Source organism: Marmota marmota, unplaced genomic scaffold (genome assembly GCF_001458135.2).
Source record: "Marmota marmota marmota unplaced genomic scaffold, marMar, whole genome shotgun sequence".
Classification (NCBI taxonomy): domain Eukaryota; kingdom Metazoa; phylum Chordata; class Mammalia; order Rodentia; family Sciuridae; genus Marmota; species Marmota marmota.
Window position 1 is genome coordinate 35746511 of NW_025999949.1, and position 21411 is coordinate 35767921.

At 48.6% G+C, this 21411-nt stretch overlaps 1 protein-coding gene across 1 annotated transcript in view; it reads right to left on the minus strand.

Annotated features, from left to right (window-relative positions):
* LOC107142802 (maestro heat-like repeat family member 5) overlaps positions 1 to 13466 on the minus strand; it is a 51564-nt gene extending 38098 nt beyond the window's left edge. The window contains exons 1-5 of the mRNA XM_048802232.1: positions 13205 to 13466; positions 12196 to 12341; positions 11563 to 11691; positions 6899 to 7058; positions 6125 to 6177 (exon numbers count right to left, since the gene is read on the minus strand). Coding sequence (XP_048658189.1) covers positions 6125 to 6177; positions 6899 to 7058; positions 11563 to 11691; positions 12196 to 12341; positions 13205 to 13250 — 534 coding nt within the window. The 5' untranslated portion in view covers positions 13251 to 13466. The remainder of the gene's footprint in view (positions 1 to 6124; positions 6178 to 6898; positions 7059 to 11562; positions 11692 to 12195; positions 12342 to 13204) is intronic.
* Between the last annotated feature and the right edge of the window lie 7945 nt (positions 13467 to 21411).

Consider the following 21411-nt stretch of genomic DNA (forward strand, 5'->3'; position numbering starts at 1 on the left):
GGGTCCCCCCCACCCCGGGGAAATGCTCCGCCTCCCAGGTAGCTGGGTTAGAGGCTGCCCAGAATGAGGCTGGTGGGGACTTCCTAGGAGGACGGAGCCTGTGTGCACAAGCCTCTGCGTCTCTTGGGTACCATCCCTACAAGCGGAATTGCTGAGTGACAGCTGTCAGGTTCCCAAAGAGACAGCACCATGACAGTCCCACGGGCAGGGTTCCCGCCTCCCTGTCCTTGCCAAAGTTGGGTGCCCTCATGTTTTTGTTTGAACTCTCAAGGGCCATGTGATGGCAACTCTCCAGCTTCCCGGGGACCGCACTGTGGTCATCTTTCCTTTGCTCAGGGCCATTCCATGGTTTCCTGCGGGAAGCACCCGTCTGCATCTTGTTCACTGAGAGAGCAGAGCGGCTCAGTGTTCCCGCTGAGCTGTGGGAGCGCTTTCTCACTCTGTGCACAGTCCCTTGCCTGATGGACGTGGGTCTGTGCGTACTTCCTCCATGTCTGCGGCTCCTCTTTCTCTGTTTTGGATAAGCAGACGTTTCCATGGTAATGGAATCCAACTTGTCAGTTCTTTATATTATTGCCGTCTGAGTCCCAAGAAATAGTTACCTAGTCCAAGTTGGCAAGTTTATCCTGTGTTTTCTTCTAGGTGCTTTTTAAGTTTTGGCTTTACATTTAGATCTTGGTTCCAATTAATTTTTAAAGAATATTTATTTTTTATTGTAGTTGGACACATACCTTTATTTTATCTATTTTTATGTGATACTGAGGATCAACCCAGGGCCTTGTACGAGCTGGGGGAGCGCTCTGCCGCTGAGCCACAGTCCCAGCCTCCCAATTAATTTTTGAAAGTGGTTTAAGGTAGACAATAAAGTTCATTTCCCCCTCAGAAACAGATAGTTGTTCATGAACCTTGTTCAAAAGACTTTCCTTTCCTGGTTGAATTGCTTTGGCAGCTTTAAAAATCATTAGAGTATGTGAGTGTGGTTTTATGAGGGATTTTCTAATTATTTATTTGTTTCACCAGAGCCAGTGCCTCATCTTTCTGTTTTCTGTGCCTTAGAGCAAATGATCTTTTACTATGGTTTTAGACTTTTACAAAAATCTCAAAATCAAGTTGTGGAATTCTTGCAACTTTGTTTTATAAAAGGATTATTTTAACTACTTTAGGTCCTTTGAAATTTCCATGTAAAAATTTAACCTATAGATTATATTTATTGCCTCCCCTGATATCTTCTGCTATCTATTGCTCATTCAATAGCATATTATTTATTCTCCAGGTGTTGGAATAGCTTCTATTTTTTTATTTTATTATTGATTTCTAATTTCATTCCATTATGATCTGATAACACAGGGTAGTATCTCTGTTTTTTTATATTTGCAGATAGTTGCTTTGTGCATAATATATGGTCTATTTTAGAGAAGGATCCATGTGCTGCTGAGAAGAAAGTGTATTCACTTAATGATGGATGAAATACTCTATATATGTCTGTTAAGTCTAAATCACTGGTTGAATTATTGAGTTCCAAAGTTTGTTTAGTTTTTGTTTGGAAGTCTATCCAGTGGTGAGTCACTCATTATTATTGTGTTGTGGTCTATTTGCTTCTTGAAATTGAGAAGGGTTTGTTTGATATATGTAGATGCTCCATTGTTTGGGGCATAGATATTTATGATTGTTATGTTTTGTGGATGATTCCCTTAAGCAGTATGAAATGACCTTCGTTATCCCTCTGATTAACTTTGGTTTGAAGTTCACTTTATCTGATATGAGGATGGAAACCCCTGCTTGCTTCCGCGGTCCGTGTGAGTGGTATGTTTTGACCCACCCTTTCACCTTCAGTCTGTGGATGTCTTTTCCTGTGAGATGAGTTTCTTGAAGGCAGCATATTGTTGGGTATTTCTTAAAAACCCAATCTGCCAGTCTATGTTTTTAAATTGATGAGTTTAGGCCATTAATATTCAGGGTTATTATTGAGACGTGGTTTGTATTTCTGGATATTTTGGTTTATTTTTTTTAACTTCACTTGGTTTCTCCTTTGATTGGCTTTTCCTTTAGAGTAGTTCCTCCCTTTGCTGATTTTCATTGTTGTTTTTCATTTCCTCCTCCTGGAACATTTTCCTGAGAATGCTCTGTAGTGCAGGCTTTCTAACTGTAAATTCTTTTAACTTTTCTTTATCATGGAAGGTTTTATTTAGTCATCAAATCTGAAGCTTAGTTTTGCTGGACATAAGATCCTTGGTTGGCATCCATTTTCTGTCAGAGCTTGGTCTATGTTGTTCCAGGATCTCTTGACTTTGAGGGTCTGGGTTGAGAAATCTGAGATTCGAATTGGTCTCCCTCTCTATGTGATCTGAAACTTTTCTCTTGAGGATTTTAACATTCTATCCTTATTCTGTATGCTAGGCATTTTCATTATAATGTGCCTTGGGGTGGATCTGTTGTGATTTTGTACATTTGTGTCCTGTGAGCCTCTTGTATTTGGTTTTCCAATTCATTCTTCATGTTTGGGAATTTTTTATATTATTTCATTGAATAGATTCTTCATTCCTTTGGTTTGTATCTCTGTGACTTCCTATATCCTAATAATTCTTAGATTTGGTCTTTAGATGTTATCCCATAATTCTTGGAAGTTCTATTCATGGTTTCTCACCATCTTCACTTGTTGTCAACTTTATTTTCAAGATTATATATTCTGTCTTCATTGCCTAAAGTTCTGTCTTCCAGGTGATTTAGTCTGTTGTTGATGCTTTCTTCTATTGAATTTTTTTATTTGGTTTATTCTTTCTTTCATTTCAAGAATATCTGTTTTTTTTTTCAGAGACTACCTTTTTCTTGAAGTAATCTTTTCTACCTGTATTTACTCTCTTATCTCTTTGTTGGAGTGGTCAGTTGCTGCCTGAGTTTGCTCTTTTATATCATTCTTTCCTTGCAGATCATTTTAATCCTGTACATTCTGAACTTCTCTGACGTTTCATCTGCTGTCAGTGGACTCCATTATTGTACAGTTGGTTTGTTTAGGGCTCTTCCTTCCCTTGTCTCTCATGTTGTCTGTGTGTCTTCCTCTCTAGCAGTGGGGAATCCAAGGTACTACAGTTTCTACCCTATAATCTTGTAGTGTCCCTGCAGGGACCTGGATGATGGTCTTTTAAAATATATTTAATTCTGCACCAAAGCCTCTGGGACTTTTATTGGCTTTTAAAAAATTAATTTTGGACTGTCATATCAATTTCGGGAGACTTGATATCCTAGCATTACTTAATTTTCTTATTCATGAACACCATACATCTCCATTAAAAATTTACTTTTTGTAATACTGTCAAGATCTTGTACATATTTCATCCGATATATCTTTCAGTCTTTCATATCTTTCATGCTGATGTGCCATTTAAAAAAACCATTTTCCAATTATTTGTTGCAAATAAATACAAATTCAGTTTATTTCTATATGTTAATCTTATATCCTGAGATGTTGCTAAATTCAATTATAAGTAATTTTCAGTTATTTTAGATTCTGTAAGATTTTCTGTGTATGCAACCATGTTATCTGGAAAGCAAGACAGTTTTACTTTTTCAATTGTAATCTGTATGACTTCTCTTCTTTTTCTTACCTTATTGCATTGATTAGAAATTGTAGTGCAATACTGATGATGTGGAAAAACTGGGCATCTTTGCCCTATTTCTCCTGATCTTAGCAAGGAAAGTCAGTCTTTGTCAGTAAGTGTGTTTGCTGTAGATTCAGAAGCCTTGTCAATTGGGAAGTTTCTTTTTACTCATGGTTTGTTGAGAGCTTTTTTAACATGAATAAGTATTAAATTTTGTCAAATGCTTTTTCTTCATAATTTTTATTAAATATGATCAGACTTTTTCTAGTTTATTCTATTGGTGTGTTGAATGACATTTATTGCTTTTCATACAATAGGTCGACCTTGTGTCTCTCAGATAAACGCTGCTTAATCATGGTGTGTTATCCTTTTATTCAGCATGTTAATATTTTGTTAAAAGCCTTTGAATCAATCTTCATGGAAAATGAACTGTAGTTTTACTTCTTTTATTTTTTTAATGCACAATACCTTTATTTATTTATTTATTTTTATGTGGTGCTGAGGATTGAACTCAGTGCCTTGCACATGGGAGGCAAGTGCTCCACCACTGAGCCACAACTGCAGCACTGTAGTTTTATTTCTTATGTCATTAGTTTCAGTATCATGGATTTGCTGGCTTCATGAAATGACTTGGAAAGACTTCTTTCTCCCTCTATTTTCTTGAAATAATTTGTGTAGAATTGGTATTATTTTTTTCTTAACTACTGATAGGATTCACCAGTGAAGTGTCTGGGTGGGGAGTTTTCTTTGTGGGAATGAGACAGAGGGAAGATCTGGAAAAAAATCACCTGCTCTTAGCTTTTGAGTAGACCCTCTGGACTCACCTGCTCTTAGTCACTTGCTTTTAGTTGACTATACCTGACATTGCTGATGTGAGGGTCACGGTGTTGACAGTTGTTAAGTTGATCCAGTTGCTTTCCCCATGCCTCATCCCATAAATAGCCCCAAACCCTATAATCAGGCAGGTGAATTTCAGACTTGCTCTCCCATCTCCATGCTCTTGCCTGGTGAATAGACTTTCTTTTGTAAGACTCTTCAGTGTTTGACATGTTGCATGGAAGGTAAAATGGATGTGGCTTGGTAATCAGAAGGTGTTAAATTATACTACCAGTTTAGTACATATAGGACTACACAGATTTTCTATTTCTTCTGGTGTCAGCTTCGTAATTTATGTTTTTCAGGGAATTCATTGCATCTTTAGTCTGATTTATTGGAATCATATTTCATTATCATCCTTTAATATCTAAAGGATTTGTAATGTTCCTTATTTTTTTCCTGAAACTGACATTGTATGATTTTTCACTTGATCAGTTTATTAATTTATTAATCTTTTGATGATACTTTTGGTTTTATTCATTGTCTGTTGTTTGTCTCTTTTTTAGTTCTTTAACATATGGTTTAGTATTTATTATTTTCTTCCTTCTACTTTTTTGGGGGTTTAATTTGCTCTTTTTTCATAGTTTGTTAAAATGAAGATTTAAATAATTTTATACATTTCTCCTGTTCTAATATAGGCATTAAAATACAAATTTCCCAGCATTGCTTTTTGTCATATCTCACAAATGTTTCTATGTTGTGTTTTCATTATCATTCAATTAAAATAAAAATATTTTCTAGTTCTCTTGTGATTTCTTCTTTGACCCATGGATTATTTAGAACTGTGTCGTTTAATTTCCAAGCATTGGAGTTTTTCCAGATACCTTTTAGTATTGACCTCTAATTCATGTTTTGCTCAGAGAAAGTACTGTTTGACTTCAGCCCTTTTAAATTTATTGAAAATATTGATAGATGCCAGTGTGTGGTGAGCTACGGAATGTTCTATTTGCATTTGAAAGGAATGTCAATTAGATCAATTTGGTTAATTGCGTTGTGCAGGTCTTCGGTTTCCTTAGTGATTTCTGTGTCTGTTCCATTAATTACTCTTGTTCAGCGCTGTGACAGCATGACCAGCGCTGAGCCCGGCTCGCCCTGTGGGTGCCTTGCAAAGGCTCCATGGTGCTCAGCGCCCACGGTCTTCACGGCGGCCCTTTGAGCCAGGACTTTTATCCTCATTGACGGATGGTGAACTCAGGAACAGCGAGGCTGACGAGGCCACCGGGCCACACAGCTGTGATTGGTTGAACGTGACCCAGGTCTGCTGTGGCCCATGTCCCTTCTCTCAGGTTTGTGAGCTCCAACTTGGGGGTGTGTCCGATGGGGCTGCCCTGAGATGGAGCACCCCAGTTTGCTTCCCCCTTTCAGCTCGGGCCCCTGTGTCCTCTCTGGTCCCTGGCCATCATGGATCCAGGTCCTGGGCAGAGTGGAGGGCCTGTGTGTGGACACCTGCGCTGCCTCAGGACCAGAGACCCAGGCTCCAGTCCCCACTGTGGCTAAGTCCCCTCCCGTCTGCTCATCTGTACGTGGGGAACATCCCTGCTCCCTCCCTGCCCCTCTCCTCCCTCCCCCTCCCTCCTCCTCCCTCCCCACTGTACCCTCCACCTGGCCTGGCTGCCCACAGAGGCCCAGGGCCAGCCGGTCTCCCTGCCTACCTGGGCCAGCAGGTTCTCCCAGCGCGCCCTGTCTTCCCGGTTCAGAAGCTCCTCTGTGGGAGACGGAGGTGGGCTGCAGCCAAGTCTGAGCTCACAGCCAGACCTCCAGCCCTCAGACACTGAGTCGGGGGACACTGTCCTGCCTCTGCCTGGCCTGGCTCCGGGGCAAGGGGAGGCAACCAGGAGGACCACGAGCCAGACTAGAGTTGGTCAGGTCCAGGGAGCTGGGTTGGCATTATGGCCCTTGCTCCTTGTGTGTGGCCTCACAAGGCCCTGTCCTTCTCTGGACCTCAGGCTGTCTAATGGTGACAGGAGGGACTCCTCTGAGTAGGGCCTTTAGGGTGTGCTGAAGTTCCTTCAAGTTTGGGGAAATAAGGCTCAGGGAGTCTTGTGAGGTGAGAAAGACTTATGGGAGATTTGGAAATCCCACCTCAGGAGTAGGGGCTGCTTTGGAGGCCCCTCAGGTGCAGAGGGACCCTTTCCAGCCTTTGCCAGTTCCAGGGTGGAGGAACAAGGCCAGGCTAAGCTGAGTCCTGCCTGGTTCCGGGCCCGGTCCTAGGAGGCCTCTTGTCTCCTCCCTGCTGCCCCTGGGCCCTTGCACGGCCAGCTCTCCTCCAACTCCTCTGCTTCAGCTGCAGTTCCCGCCAGTACCTGCTGGGGGTTGGGGCACAGCAGCCTGGTGCCACCCACATGAGCCTCGCTGTCTCAGGGTGGGTGTGCCTCCCCTCAGATCTGCCTCCAGGCCCTGCCCCCCCCCCTGCAGGCAGCACATACCATGGGAGGACAGGGTGCCCATCACATAGAGGACGCTGCGATGCGGGAAGACACCTGTCAGGAACTCTGTCTCCAGGTGCTGGGCCACCTCCGGCCACGAGTGCCTGCAGAGGGCCACCAGCACGTCGCTGGCAGCGTTCTGGTACATGTCTTCAAGCTCCTGGGGGGGAGGGGGAGTCAGGGCAGGCAGAGAGCCCGGCACCTCCCGCCTGTGGTTTGCTCGACACAGCATTTGGGGGATGGAAAACGGAGGCTGATAGAGTAGGGAAAGCATCCTCAGCGAGAAGAGTGAAGCAGGGGGCGTCCAATACCAGAGCTTAAGCCACACTACAGAGCTACAGTGACCAAAACGGCTGTGCTGGCACCAAAACAGACCTGTAGACCAGTGGTGCAGAACAGAGGACACAGGGACAGACCCACATGAGTACGGCTACCTCATACGAGACAGAGGCACCACAAAGATACACTGGAGAAAGAAAAGACAGCCTTCAACACACGGTGCTGGAGACCTGGAAATCCATATGTAGCAGAGTGAAATTACACCCCTGTCTCCCACCCTGCACAAAACTCAAAGTGGGATCAAGGACCTTGGCATTAGGCTAGAGACCCTGAGCGTGCAAGAGGAAAGAGGAGGCTGAACTCTATCATTCTGGCTTAGGAACTGACCTCTCAACAAGACTCCTAAAGTACAAGAAGGAAAATCAAGAATCAGTAAATGGATGGAGTCAAACTAAAAAGGTTCTTCATAGCGAACAATGTCAAGAGAGAGCCTACGGAAGGGGGGAAAATCTTGACCACACTCACCTCAGATAGAGCATTGATCTCCAGGATATATCAATGACTCAATAGACTTACCACCCAAACCCCAGATAACCCAATCCATCGTGGGCTAAGGGACTGAACACTTCACAGAAGAAGAAATACGATTGGTCAACAAAGTGAATGTTCAACACCTCTAGCAATTAGAGAAATGCAAATTAAAACTCCATTGATAGTTCATCTCACTCCAGTCAGAATGGCAGTTATAAAGAACACAAGTAACAATGAACATTGGCGAGGATGTGGGGAAAGGCACACTCATTCACTGCTGGTGGGACTGCAAATTGGTGCAACCACTCTGGAAAGCAGTATGGAGATTCCTCAGAAACTTGGAATAGAACCTCTTTGACCCAGTTATCCCACTCCCCAACATATATGAAAAGGACTTAAAATCAACATACTATAGTGTTGCAGGCACATCAATATTTATAGCAGCTCAATTCACAATAGCTAAGCTATGGAACTAACCTAGGTGCCCCTGAACAGATGAATGGATAAAGAAAATGTCGTCTAGGGGCTGGGGTTGTGGCTCAGCGGTAGAGTGCTCGCCTAGCATGTGCGAGGCCCTGGGTTTGATCCTCAGCACCACATAATTGTGTCCAACTACAACTCAAAATAAATATTAAAAAATGTGGTCTATATACACACACAATGGAATATCACTCAGCCATAAAGAAGAATGAAATAATGGCATTAGCTGGTAAATGGGTGGAACTGGAGACTATCATGCTAAGTGAAATAAGCCAATCCCCCAAATCAAGGCAGAATATTCTGTCTGATATGTGGGTGTGACTCTCGATGAGCAGGGTGGGAGGAGGAATGGAAGTTCACTGGATCAGGCCAAGGGGAAGGGAGGGAAGGAGGGGAATGGGAATGGGAAAGACAGTAGAATGAATGAGACACCCCTTTCCTGTGTTCATGTGAACCTCACACCGTGCCCGACCACAAGAATGGGAGCTGTACGCCCTGTAGGTAGGGTACGTCAAACCCATTCTCCGTCACGTCTAACCAAAAAGAACAAATAAAAAAAGAAAGAAAGAAACAAGAGGCCCAGGGAATGGAGGGGAGCTCTGTGCCCAGGCTCTGGACTCTGGGTCCCCTTAAGTCCCAGAACACACTGTCCTCCACCCTGCCTCAGGGCCTTGCTTCTGTGGAGCCGCCTGCCCGGTGCTGCATTCCCACTGGCCCTCTGTCCAAGCCCTCGCTGTGTCTAAGGCCCACTCCCGGGCACGCTCAGGACATGTCACGTCCTGTAACGTCACCAAGAGTTCAGAACCCAGGCTGTGCTCCTGCCGGGACTCTCCGCCTGCAGGGTGGGCTCTTGGTTGCCCCAGGCCCAACAGAGCCACCCTTGGGCAGGAGCCAGCCTGTGCCCGGAGCTGGCCCCGGGCGGCCACCGGCCTTCTCAGCTGCCGTGGGATTCTGTCATCTGCATCCCGCACGGCTGCTGGAGGAGGGGGGCGCAGCAGAGACCCTGCCTTAGGTGGCATCTGAAGGAGCAGGTGTCCAAGGGCCCCTCCCTGCTCTCAGGAAATGGAGAGGTCATTGCAGTTCTTTGAAAGCACACGGTTGTGAGGGCTTCTTAAGAGGATGGATTGGATCTGATTTTGCTTAAAAAAAGAAAAACCCTCATTTAAAACTACATTTGGGAGAATTTAAAAAGGACAACAGCAATCATATTCTCGGAGCTGGAAGCAGACAGATGAGAGATTCCAAGTCCAAGAGCTAAGCCAGGAGCGGGAGAGGCCGAGAGCCAAGCCCACAACCTTGCGTGGACCCAGGGCGAGGTGCGCCTTGGTGGAACTCCAGAACTCGGGTGCTCTGAGCCCCCGGGGAGGGCAGGTCCTACAGAAGGGTGGCGTCAGGACGGCCTGGGCCTCCATGGCTCAACAGAGGGCCGAGGACGAAGGGACGGCGATCTAGAGTCCAGGGCCCCATAGGACACAGAGGGTTCTGGAAACTCATAGCTCATGGTTTACTCCCCAAACACTCTTCCGGAGGAAGCAGCTGGAGATGAGTGTCTTCTGCGTAGGAATCGGGGAACAAGGCTGCTCAAATCATGTTACATGCATGTGGTGGGAGGAATCCACTGTCACGTATAATTACAATGCAACAGTGAAAAATGAATTTTAAAAGTTGGCAGCAGAACAACAATAAAAGGCATTTTTTTTTTTAAAAGCAGCCTATAATCCCAGCAGCTTGGGAGGCTGAGGCAGGAGGATCATGAGTTCAAAGCCAACCTTCAGCAAAAGCAAGGCGCTAAGCGACTCAGTGAGACCTGTCTCTAAATAAAATACAAAACAGGGCTGGGGGTGTGGCTCAGTGGTCGAGTGCCCCTGAGCTCAATCCTCAGGCCCCCCTCCCCTCCAAAAAATGTATCTTTGCCTGAAAAATAAATTTGATATATAGCAGAGGAGGGAATGAATTGGGAAGGAGGAAGACGTGGGGTGTAGCAATGGGGTCTCCTAATGGAAAGGGTGGTGGGAGTCCCAGGGCAAGGCAGACCCCAGGATGATGCCCAGCACTGCCCCGGGAGGGGTCCTGTCCGCCTCCAGGGAGACTGAAGTCAGACCCCGAGCTGTCCTGTGCGCTCAGTTCCCTGCACCCGCCCTGTCAGCGCTTTATCATGACAGAAGCCACACATGTCTAAACAGACCCCGAGCACGCCACAGGAGCAAGGTCGTGCACACACACACACACACACACACACAACACATGCACACGTGCACACACACACACGTGTGTGTGTGTGTGCACGCACAAGTTTAAACAGAGAAAGGAGTGGGTGGACCTGCCCCGGTCCCCTCTGTCCTTCCCTCTGTCCTCCCCGCCCACGGTTCTCAAGCTCTCTGGGGTGCACCTGCTGTCTACCCATGAGGCTGTCCCCTGGCCAGTCCCACACTCCAGCCTCCCTGTCCTTCTGTAGAATGGGGCCAGAGCGCCTGTTGGAGGGCCACCCGGGTGGGCTCTGCGCTGGCCTTTGACGTCTGCTTGTCCTAATGAGCTCCCTGTAAGGCTGTGAACACGGCCCAGGAAGGACACAGGCCCCTCACCTCCTGGCAGGGGGGATATCTATCACAATCGTGCCATCCTTCCCCGGCCTCGGACACTGGCCAGCCCCAGCCCCTTAGTGGCCCAGGGGACATCTCACACTGTGCTGCCCACGCCCACAGGCCTAAGGCATGGCTGCTGCCCGCTGCCTGGCCTGCGAGGGACAGGCCACTGTGGCCCTGTGTGGCCTGGGCGCTGCACTAAAGACCGTTTCCCAGTGGCGTTGGCCTCCTTGTCACTGGCACGACATCCTGGGTCAAGTGGCCTAGTCACGGCTTGGTGGTGCTGTGGCCTAGACTGCAGGGGGCCTGGCCACTGCCCTCTGGCCACCACTTGCCTGTGTGGGTGAGGACCCCACCATGGGGCTGCCGGGCTACCTGGTCTGAGATACACCCCTGTCCCCACAGCCCTGGAGGCCATCACTGGAGGCTGCTGCTGGCCTGGGGATGAGGCTGTTCAGGTCCAGACCACACACCTCCAGGGGCAGCAGCCCAGGGGCAGGAGCCGAGGGCTGAGTTGCAGCCTGGGGAATGGGTTGGACTGGCACTTAGGTCTCCCAGAGGCTGGAGTGTGGGCAGCCACAAAGGGATGGTCAGGGAGTCTCAGCTTCCTCAGCCCCAGAATGCATGGACCTGTCCCTCTGAAGGGCCAGTGGTGAGGACACAGGAGTGGACACACACCGTCTGGGGGACCATGAGACCCAGCAGCACTGCGTCATTAGGATCCCTGGGGAGCCACTTGCATCCCCAAAGCCCCTGGGGGAGTGGCCATTGGCCAGGACGGGGGAGACCCACCGTGGACTTGGTCATGTTCTCCAGGGCCAGCTGCATGAAGCGCCTCTTCCAGATGTCCTCCATGACGTCACTGGCGCCAATGACATTCTTCAGGACCTGGAACAGCCGGAACTTGTGCCGGTTGGAGATCTATGGACAGCAGAGGAGGTGCTGGACGGTTGGGTCTGGTCACACCCGGGATGCCAGCAGGAGCACTGGACGGAGGGAGGCAGAGGGGAGGCCAGGAGTGGCTGTGTGTGGCCATGCACTGGGCAGCCCTTAGGAAATGCCTGCTCCGTGCAGGCCTGGATAGGAACCAGAGACCACGCGGAAGGGGATCGTCCCCATCTCAGGTAACTGCCGTGGGAATGAGCAGAGTCCACGCCCGTCCATGCAGCCCCCAACTCTGTCCACCCACCCTCCATCCATTTCTGCCCCCACTTCGCTCAGCTTCAGCTCCCCAGTCTGCGAGGATCAGAGTGTTGCCTCACCAGAGTGTTCTGAGGGCCAAGCCGTGTCCACTCCCTCCTCCTTCCTCAGCCCATTCAGCACAGGAGGACGTTGAGTCTTGCCCCAAATGAGTACAATGGAGGACAGGAGCCCCTTGGGGTCTAGCGCCCTCATGTCTGCTCCCAAGGGCCCGGGCACGCCCACCTCTGGGTTGTCTGCGAAGTAGTCGTGGATGGTCTCTGTCACCAGGTAGGGGGACCCCTGAGCCATGTCCTTGATCTTCTTGATGATGTACTTCAGGTGCAGGGGGTCTGAGCTATTGATGTCCCGGAGCATCTTGAAGCAGATGGCTGAAGTCGGCAAGAAGGGTGTGAGGGGTTGGGCTCACCTCGTGGCCGCAGGGCTGGGTGGGCAGGGGAAGGAGGTCGGGGGGCAAGGAGGGAGCCGCACGCCAGGAGGACCAGGTGCCTGGGCAGTCCTGGGCCTCCTCGCTGCCCAAATGTCCTCACGGGGCTTGAGAGGGGCAAAGAGCAGGAATGCCTTCCAGTCTGCCTGTCCTGTGCACCCACGTGGATTCCCACCCACTCACTGACCTGCCCACCTCTTCATCCACTCATCCATGGTCCACTCATCTGTCCATCACCCACACATTCATCCCTATATGTTAGTCCACCAGTCCGTCTACCTATCCATCTTTTCATTTTGGCACTCATCTACCCACGCACCCACCCACGGTGCATAGGTCCATCCATCTGCCCACTATCATCTGTGCATAGATGGGTCCATCCACCTGTCCATCTTCCTGTCCACCATAAATTCATTCATCCGTCCTTCTCTCCCTCCATTCCCCATCCTCTGATCCTCTCACCCTCCATGAGGGGGAAAGCGTTGCAGGGAGAGGTCAGGCCTGCGCTGAGGCTCTGAGGTATGAAAGCCAACGGAGGGGAACGGGAGGTAGGATGGCAGATGGGTACTTGGGGGGTGTTGGATGGTGCCCCACGGGGGCGTGGGGAAGCCAAGGGAGGAGCAGGGCTCCCTGCTGGAAGCTCCGTGAGTGTGCACCCCGCGCCATCTCCGAGTCCTGGAGAGGACCCCCCTCTTGCCCTGACCCTCAGGACTGCGTCCAGTGGAGGAACAGGGTAGGGTTTGCTGGAAGCCGACCCCCCCGTGCACCCCCTCCTCGCCCTGGCCGAGTCCCAGGCCTGGTGATCACCCGCATTGTGGGCCTCCTCCATGAACATCTTGTGCTCCTTGGGCATCAGGGCGGCCTGGCTGCTCCTGGACTTGCAGAGCAGGATAGTGGTGTCTTGTGACTGCCTGTCTCTGCCGGCAGAGTCCTTTGGGGACTTCCTGCAGGAGGACTCCTTCGAGGGTCTTGGGACGTGGGAGGAGATTCTGAAAAGGGAAGGGGGGCTGGAGAGACGGCTGCGCACGTTTGTGTTCAAGATGGAAGAGCAGGATGCTGAGTCGCTGGGTTTGGATCAGGCTGGGAGGTGGCTCCCAGGGGTCTAGCCTTCCACTCACGGCCTGGCTGAGCCCTGGGAGGAGGCGGGGGTCGAGGTCTCAGGACACTATTGAGTAGAGTCACCTGCAGCCTGGTGGGATCTGGCTTCCTGGCAGGGGCTGGTGACAGAAAGGCTGGTGGTGTGGGAGGGTTCAGGGCACTCCACCCCCAGCTCTGGCTCTGGCACTGACCGGGATGACCCCATATCTTCAGGACGGCATGGGAGACGTCCCTGACCGCCCAGGTATCCGGGGTGAGGTCCCTAGGTGAGGAGAGCTTTCGGGGCTCTCAGCGGGAGCACGGACAGATGTGGGGCCCCTTCAAGCTGGTGTTGGTCTCTCTCCTCTCCCCGCTCCCTCCTGTCCTCCTGCAACGTGGGGGAGGATTCCCCAGAGGGACTCGTCGCCACAGAGGGCTCAAGGGAGGGCATCCCTGCTTCTGGGGTGGTGCCCAATCCTGGCTCCCCCCAGGGAGAGGTCAGGCTCTGCGGCCCCTCCTCAGGACTCATTGGCTCCATCCTCCTCAGTTCCCACTTCCAGGTGCCTCCCAGGGGGAGGCTGTTGGAGGCCTGGTCGCGTCAGTGCACAGGATGGACAGTCGGCCGACTGGACAAGGCCGTTCTGCAGCATGTTAGAAAGCTGCTTGCCACTTGACGTTTCATGCCTGCACTTGCCCACCACGTGGGAACGTGTGTCAGGTCCACCTGAGACTCCTCCTGTGGCTCCCGGTTCCACGCCAAGGAAAACTCAGTCCTGAGAACACCACGCGGCTCAGAGGCTCCCTGCCAAGCTGGAGCCACCAGGCCCCGCTTTGCTCCTGCCTTCAACACACAGAAACCGCAAAAACACCCCGGATCACGGCCGTCAGACACCACACCTCGGCAGCACAGAGATGATCCCTGGGAGGGGGCTGCGAGGGGCTCCCACTGCCACAGCTAGTGCCAGGACGGCTTCCCGCTCCCAGCGCAGGGACAGGGAACAAGGAGCCACAGCCTCTGTGAGAGGGGGAGCTGGAGGCGCCTGAGGCCAACGTGGCTGGAGCTCTCAGGGCAGAGCCGTGGGAGGAGCAGCACAGAGAGGGGGAGAATTCGGGAGATTTGCAGAAACCCACCCTCGTATCTGCACTCAGTGCAGCGGGAAAAGAGCCACACAAGGAGCCGAGCGCCATGCCTGAGCTGGGCGGCACTGAGAGGGGTTCCTTTTCCATCAACCATGCTCGTCTTCTGCGTGGTGTGACCCCAGTCATGGGAGAAAAGCAGCCCGAACAAGGTGCCCTCGCCCTCCCTTCCAAAGCTCTGACAGCAAGGACAAACTGTTTTCAATAATCTCACTGTGCTCCAGAACAAAGCTCAAGAGTATTTAAAAAGTAAAGGAGTATCCAAAACCCGACAAGGTAAAACTCACACTGTCTGGCATCTGATCAAGTTTACCAGATGTGCAAAGAAGCAAGAGCATAAGACCCCCTCGAAGGGGAGACGCAACGGGTCAGAAGCAACTTAGAAAAGGCAGAATCAGTGATCGACAAGGACATTAAACAGCTACACTTAGGTTCCGATTGGTGGAGTGAAACAAGAGGCTGAGAGACGGAAAACACCAAGAAGAATCTGAAAATGCTCTGCCGGTTAAGACGGATGACTTTATCAGAGACAAGACCCTGTGGAGGGAAAGACAAACCTGAATAAACTTGAAGATCAACAGAAAAAATCCAATAATGAAACACAAGTAGAATACAGACTGGAAACACTGGAATCCAGGGTCAGCGCACTGTGGGACGCCCCAGAGGGCATGGTGCAGGAGCAATTTGAGTCTCCCCAGGAGAAGGAAGGGGGCGGAAATCAAATTTGAAGAGATGATATCTCAACACTTTCCAAACTTTACGAAAAGTATAAATCATATCCAGGAAAGTGAGAATTCCAAGTAAGAAATGCGAAGGAAGAAACACCAAATCATATCAGAATAAAATCGCAGATGGTGGGAGGTGGCGCACACCAGTAATCCCCGAGGCTGGGGAGGCTGAGGCAGGAGGATCGCAAGTTCAGAGCCAGCCTCAGCAAAAGGAAGTACTAAGCAACTCAGTGAGACCCCGTCTCTAAATGAAATACAAAATAGGGCTGAGTGCCCCTGAGTTCAATCCTAGTATCCGTCCACCCAAAAAATAAAATTGTGTACAACTAATGATAAGAGGAAATCTTTAAAAAGCCAAAGAGAAAGGCATACTAAGGACCAAAGACAGCACAGCTCGTCAGCAACAGGCAGGCAGGAAGGCAGCGGCGCATCATAGCGCTCAGGGAGGAGACCCCACTGACCCGCCAGACCAGCACCCTCTACCAGGGAAGCAGCCTTTAAAAGCTCCACGTGAAGCAGAAGCCTTTCCACACACCAGACCCCTTGGGAATGCATCCCAGGACACCTGCACTGAAGACCCCCTGGAGGGGACCCAGGCAGGGGGTGACGTCAGAGGGAGCTGCACGAGAGGGGAGCACGCTGAAGTGGGCAAGGGGGCGGGAAATCCAACACACTGTGCTTTGTTTTTTAAATTTCAGCTAAAAATAATAACATATCGTGGGTTTCTAAAAATATAGAAAAACAGCAAACAGCTACAATAGCAAAGGTCTAAGGACATTAAAATAAGATGTTCACGATTCTTGTCCTCTAAGTGGCCAATGTGACTTGACGGTGGTCCGAGGTCAGCTGGTACCGTGTTCCACAACCACCACCCAACCACAGAAAGGGACGTTCCAGGGTAACAGTCACAGAGGACATAGACTAAGACCAACCCTATCGCCAGTCCCACTAAATGTAAGGGACTTAAACACCACCATTAATAGCAGGGATTGTCAAATTGGGGAAAAAGCCAGAGTCAAGGGCACGCTGCCGACATTTAATATATGTAATCTAGTAGACACCAAATGATGACAAATAAGGGATGGAAAGAGATGGGCCTGCTCACAGCAGCTAACAAAAACGGGCATCGCTCTGTTCCTATCAGACAAACTGTATTTTAGAAGTATAAATATACATATATGAGGTATTTATATATCAGGGAAAGGAGAATTCACTCAGAATGATAAAGGAACCATCTGTCACGATGACTACTGATGTTCAATAGAGCATTTATAAAGGGAAAATACAAAAGAGGCAGAAGTTTAAATATGATAAAAGATTAAGCATGTCAGTATTGAATGAAAAAGTAGAAGGAAAGCCCATACTTTACAGAACGCATAAAACTATGTGAAACTCCTGAGGCTGAGGGGTTGATCATGTGACCAATAAAATCAGATTACAAAAAAAAAAAAAAAAGAGAGAGAGAGATGACATTACAATTGAATGTTCATGCGCCTCACAACAGAACTTCCAAACACACGAGGCAAAGAAGCTGGAGCTGCCAGGAGAAATGACAGATCCACCACCACAGTTCAACCCTTCGACACCCTCTCAACCACGGTCAGAGCGGTGAAGAAAACATCAGCAGGATCCCAAAGGTCTGCACCACCGTCAGTGCCGCCAACGGCAGGAGAGGACCGCTCTCTTCAACACAGAGGGCACGTTTGCCAGGACAGGCCATAAAATGTCTCAAGAAGTTTAAGAGGATTCAAATCAAACAAAACCTGGTCTCCGACCACGACAGAATTTAATTAGAAATCAATAACCGAGACAGATGGAAAGAAAGATCCTGGGGAATTTGGATACTAAATAACACACTTTCCAATAACCTATAGGGGAAGAAGAACTCAAAAGCAAAATAAAAAGTAATTTGAGTGGAATGAAAATGAAAACACAACGTATCAAAATGCCTTGGAGGGAAATCTACAGTATTAAGCGTGTATACCAAAAAAGAATAAAAGTCTGAAATCAATGACCTAGGATTCCACCTTCAAAACTAAAAATAGCAAATTAAACTCAAAGAAAGAAAATAATAAAAAGTAGAGCAGACATCAGTAAAACAGAGGACAAAAAAAAAAAAAAAATAGAGAAAGTCAGGAAAACCGAAGGCTGGTTCTAAGAAAAGAAGAATACATTGATGAACATTTGGCAGGATTTTAGGGGGCAAAAAAAAAAGAGAAGTTGCAAATTATTAACATCGATAATAAGTGAGGTGCATCATTACAGGCACCACAGATGTCAACAGGGTGGCAAGAAAATATCACGAGCAACTTCATGCCAATAAACTTGTCAACTGAAATAAAATGGGCAAATGTCTTAAAGCCACAAAATACCACAGCTCTCCCAGGACTCACATCGGAATAGCCCCATGTCCACTACAAAAATTAATTCGTATTTAAGAATCTTGCCACAAAGAAAACTTGAGGTCCAGATGTTCCTTTAATCTTATCAAGCATTTAGGAAGAAATAATACTGATACCAAAACTCTTTCAGAAAATTGAAGAAGAGGGTACACTTCCCAACTCCTTCAGTTTGGCAAGCATTATTCTGATACCCAAACACACAATGATACTGCAAATAAATAAAAGTAGATCCCAATATCCTCCATTAACAGACACAAAACTTTGTTAACAAAAGGATCCAAAATACAGACATACACTCATTCATCATGCCCAAGTGGGGCTTCTCTGGGGAACCCAAGGCTGGCTGAGGATTTGAAAATCAATCCGTGTACTTCACCATATTGACAGACTCATGAAGAAAATGATATGATCATCTCAATAAGCGCAGAGAAAGCATTTGACAAAATTCAACATCTAATCACAATAAAAACAGAAACTGAGGGAATTCCTTCAACCTGATAAGGGCATCTGTAAAAACCCTACAGTTGCGTACTTAGAGGTGAAAGACTGAATGTTTCCCCACATGATTGGGACTGAGGCAAGGGTGAGCTGACCACTGCTGTTCAACGTCCTAATGTAGCCTTCTCATGGAGCAAGAAGTCAAGAAAAAATGATAAAAGGCATGTAGTAAAATAATTATTATCTAAGTAGAAAATCCCAAAGGATCTACACGAAGGTACTAGAACTAAAAAGTTAGTGGAATTCTCTTCAAAATAGACCATATTTTAGGCCACAAAGCATCTCTTAGCAAATACATGAAAATCATTACAATTTCTTGCATCCTTTTAGATTATAATGAAATGATATTAGAAATCAACTTGACCAAACCCTACAACATGGAGATTGACCAATACTCTTCTGAATGATGAATGGGAGAAGAAATCAAGGGAGAAATTGAAACATTCTTAGACTCAAAACGTACTAGAACTAAAAAGTAGTTCAGGAAATTTGTAAATTTTGTCAATATACAAAAATTGGTCATATTTCCATAAGCTAACAATGAGCTGTTGGAAACCGAAACAAAAGTGATAATGTACAATAGCACTAAAGATAGCATGAGGTATTTAGGTCTAAATCAAACAAAGGATTGTAAGTTCTGTATATTGCAAACTGCAAACTATTGATGAAAGAAACCAAGGAGACTTTAATAAGTGGAGAGACATACCAGGTTCGTGGATTGGAATACTTGATATTATTATTAAAACATTAATTTCAAAATCACATAACTTTTCAATGCAATTCCAAGTAAAATCCATATATATTATCCATATGAACTGTTTCTAAAATTTATATGGAAAAGAAAGAAACAGTAGCTAAAATGATTTTGAAAAGGGAAATTTGGAGGACGGATTTCAAGATGATCACCCATTTTAACACTTATCATAAGCTACGTAATCAAGGCAGGGTTATATTGATGAAAGCACAGAAGTATAAGTAAATGGGAGAAAACATGGTGTCCAGGAAAAGATCCCCACATATAAGGACAGCTGAGTTATATAAAAGGTGTAAAAGCAATTCAATTAATAAAGGATAGCCGATTCAGCATATGGTGCTACAATGATTGGATATATCCATACAAAAATAACCCACAGCCCATACTTCACACCATATGCAAAAATCAACTCAAAATAGGGCCTGGAGATGAAAGTAAAACCCAAACTTCTGAAACTTCTAGAAGAAAATATAGGAGAAAAGTCCTCAAGTCTTCAAGCTTGAATGAGTTAAATATCTCTTAGATGTGACACTGAAAGCCCTTCTGTCCCTACAAGAAAACCTCACAAATGTAATAAAAATCAAGGGCTGCGTTTGAAAGCTATCCAGAATGAAAAGACGGCTGCAAACCTGGAGGGGCTATTTGCAGACCGCCTTGTGATAAGGGGCTCTGTCCAGAGTACACCAAGAGCTCTCAAAACCAACCAAAGGCACACACGAGCAACCTGACAAACCTCAGAAGACTTGAACAGATGTCCGCCAGGGGAGACTCCAGGTGGAGACTGTAGAAAGTCCTCAGCACTGTTTCTCCCGAGGTGAAGGAATCAGACCCGCAGTGGGACATCAGGGCACTTTTGCAAGAAGGGCTAACATCAGGAAAGCAAAGTGCCGGTGGGAGATGGGACGGAGCCTCAGGCAGGGTGGGAAGGCGCCCAGCGCCCTGCCCTACAGAGCTAGACTGCTGAGTGGGACTGGGCTGTCCCGCCCCTGGGCAGCTGCTCTGGTGGAATGGAACCTCCCGTTCACAGGAGCACTTCAGGCTGGCCTTATTTACCAAAAGTGACCAGAACCCAAGTGCTCTCGGCCAGGCGAAAGCAGGAACAAACCGAGTCACAGCCGCAGAGCGACCCAGTGGGAGAGGAAGTGAGTTACCACTGCAGGAGACCCGCACGATTCTGCACTGGCCGTGTCAACTGGCAGAAGTGGACCCCAGAGCCACTGCCTCGTGGCTTCATCTCCCACGGCACTGGGAAAGGTGGGACCACAGGGACGGAAAGCAGGTCGGCGGCTTTCCATCAGGGACAGGCAGCTGGGGAGGTCCCTGTGGGGGTGCAGAGGGCTTGGAGCGCCTTTGTGGCACTGGATACACAACCGCACGCATTTGTGACAGCTTGCAGAGCCGCACACTCAGAGGGCGGCTTTCGTCATCCGTCACCTCACTGTGAAGAGAGGATGTGTGAGAACAGAAGCCCAGGCGCTGGGACCTGTTTCCTCCGGCTCCCCTGGAAGCTGCGCTGCCGTCTAGTGAGCTCTGGGTGTCGCTGGCCACCAGGCGCGCTCTGCCTCAGGGCCTTGTGCTGGCCTCTCCTGCAGTCGGGGGACAGTGTTCCCCAGAGAGCTGCTGGCCCAGCCCTTCCCCTCCTTCAAGTCTCTGCCCAGGTGACCCTTCCTGATGAACTTCCCTGAAATGGCCACGTGACCTCGCCCCCACCCGCGCGCCTCCCTGCGACTGTTCCTGTCACCCCTCACCATGTGGCCGTTGTTGTGTGATTTAAGCTACTGTGCCCCACACTGTGATGGAAGTCCCAGGGGCAGGGGTCTCTACGCTGTCCCCACACCCACAAGAGTGCGTGGCACACGTTTGTGGGAAGAGCAGAGGGCTTGATGGTGCGTGAGGTGGCCAAGGCAGCCCCCAGCCCATCCTGCCTTTCGGAGGCAGCTGTGACGGCCCTTCCAGCTCACCAGGGCCTGGTGGTCTGTCCCCTGCAGCCAGCTGCACAGTACATGGGTGACCCCTGGGCTCGGCTTTGCTGGCTCCTCCTCCCTCTCCTTTCTCATCCCCAGGAGGTGCATTCCTGCCCGTCTGGGCTTTGGTGACCTGTCCTTGTGAAGGTCCCAGTGTCCACAGAAGCATTTGCCAAGTTCTGGGAGCAGAGAAGGGGAGGGGGCATCTGAGCTGAGTGGGGCTGGGTGGCCCCATCTGGCAGTCCCTGCTATGGACTGAATTGTGTCCCTGTTTGAATCCATACCAACCCCCAGTACAAGGGCATTTGGAGCTGGGGCCTCAGGGTGCTTAGGTTCAGGGGAGGCCGTGAGGGTGGGACCTCGTGGTGGGATTAGTGGCCTTGTAAGAAGAAATACAGGACAATTTGCTCTCTGCCCAGCGGCAAGAAGGGGACTGTCAGCAAGCAGGTAGCGG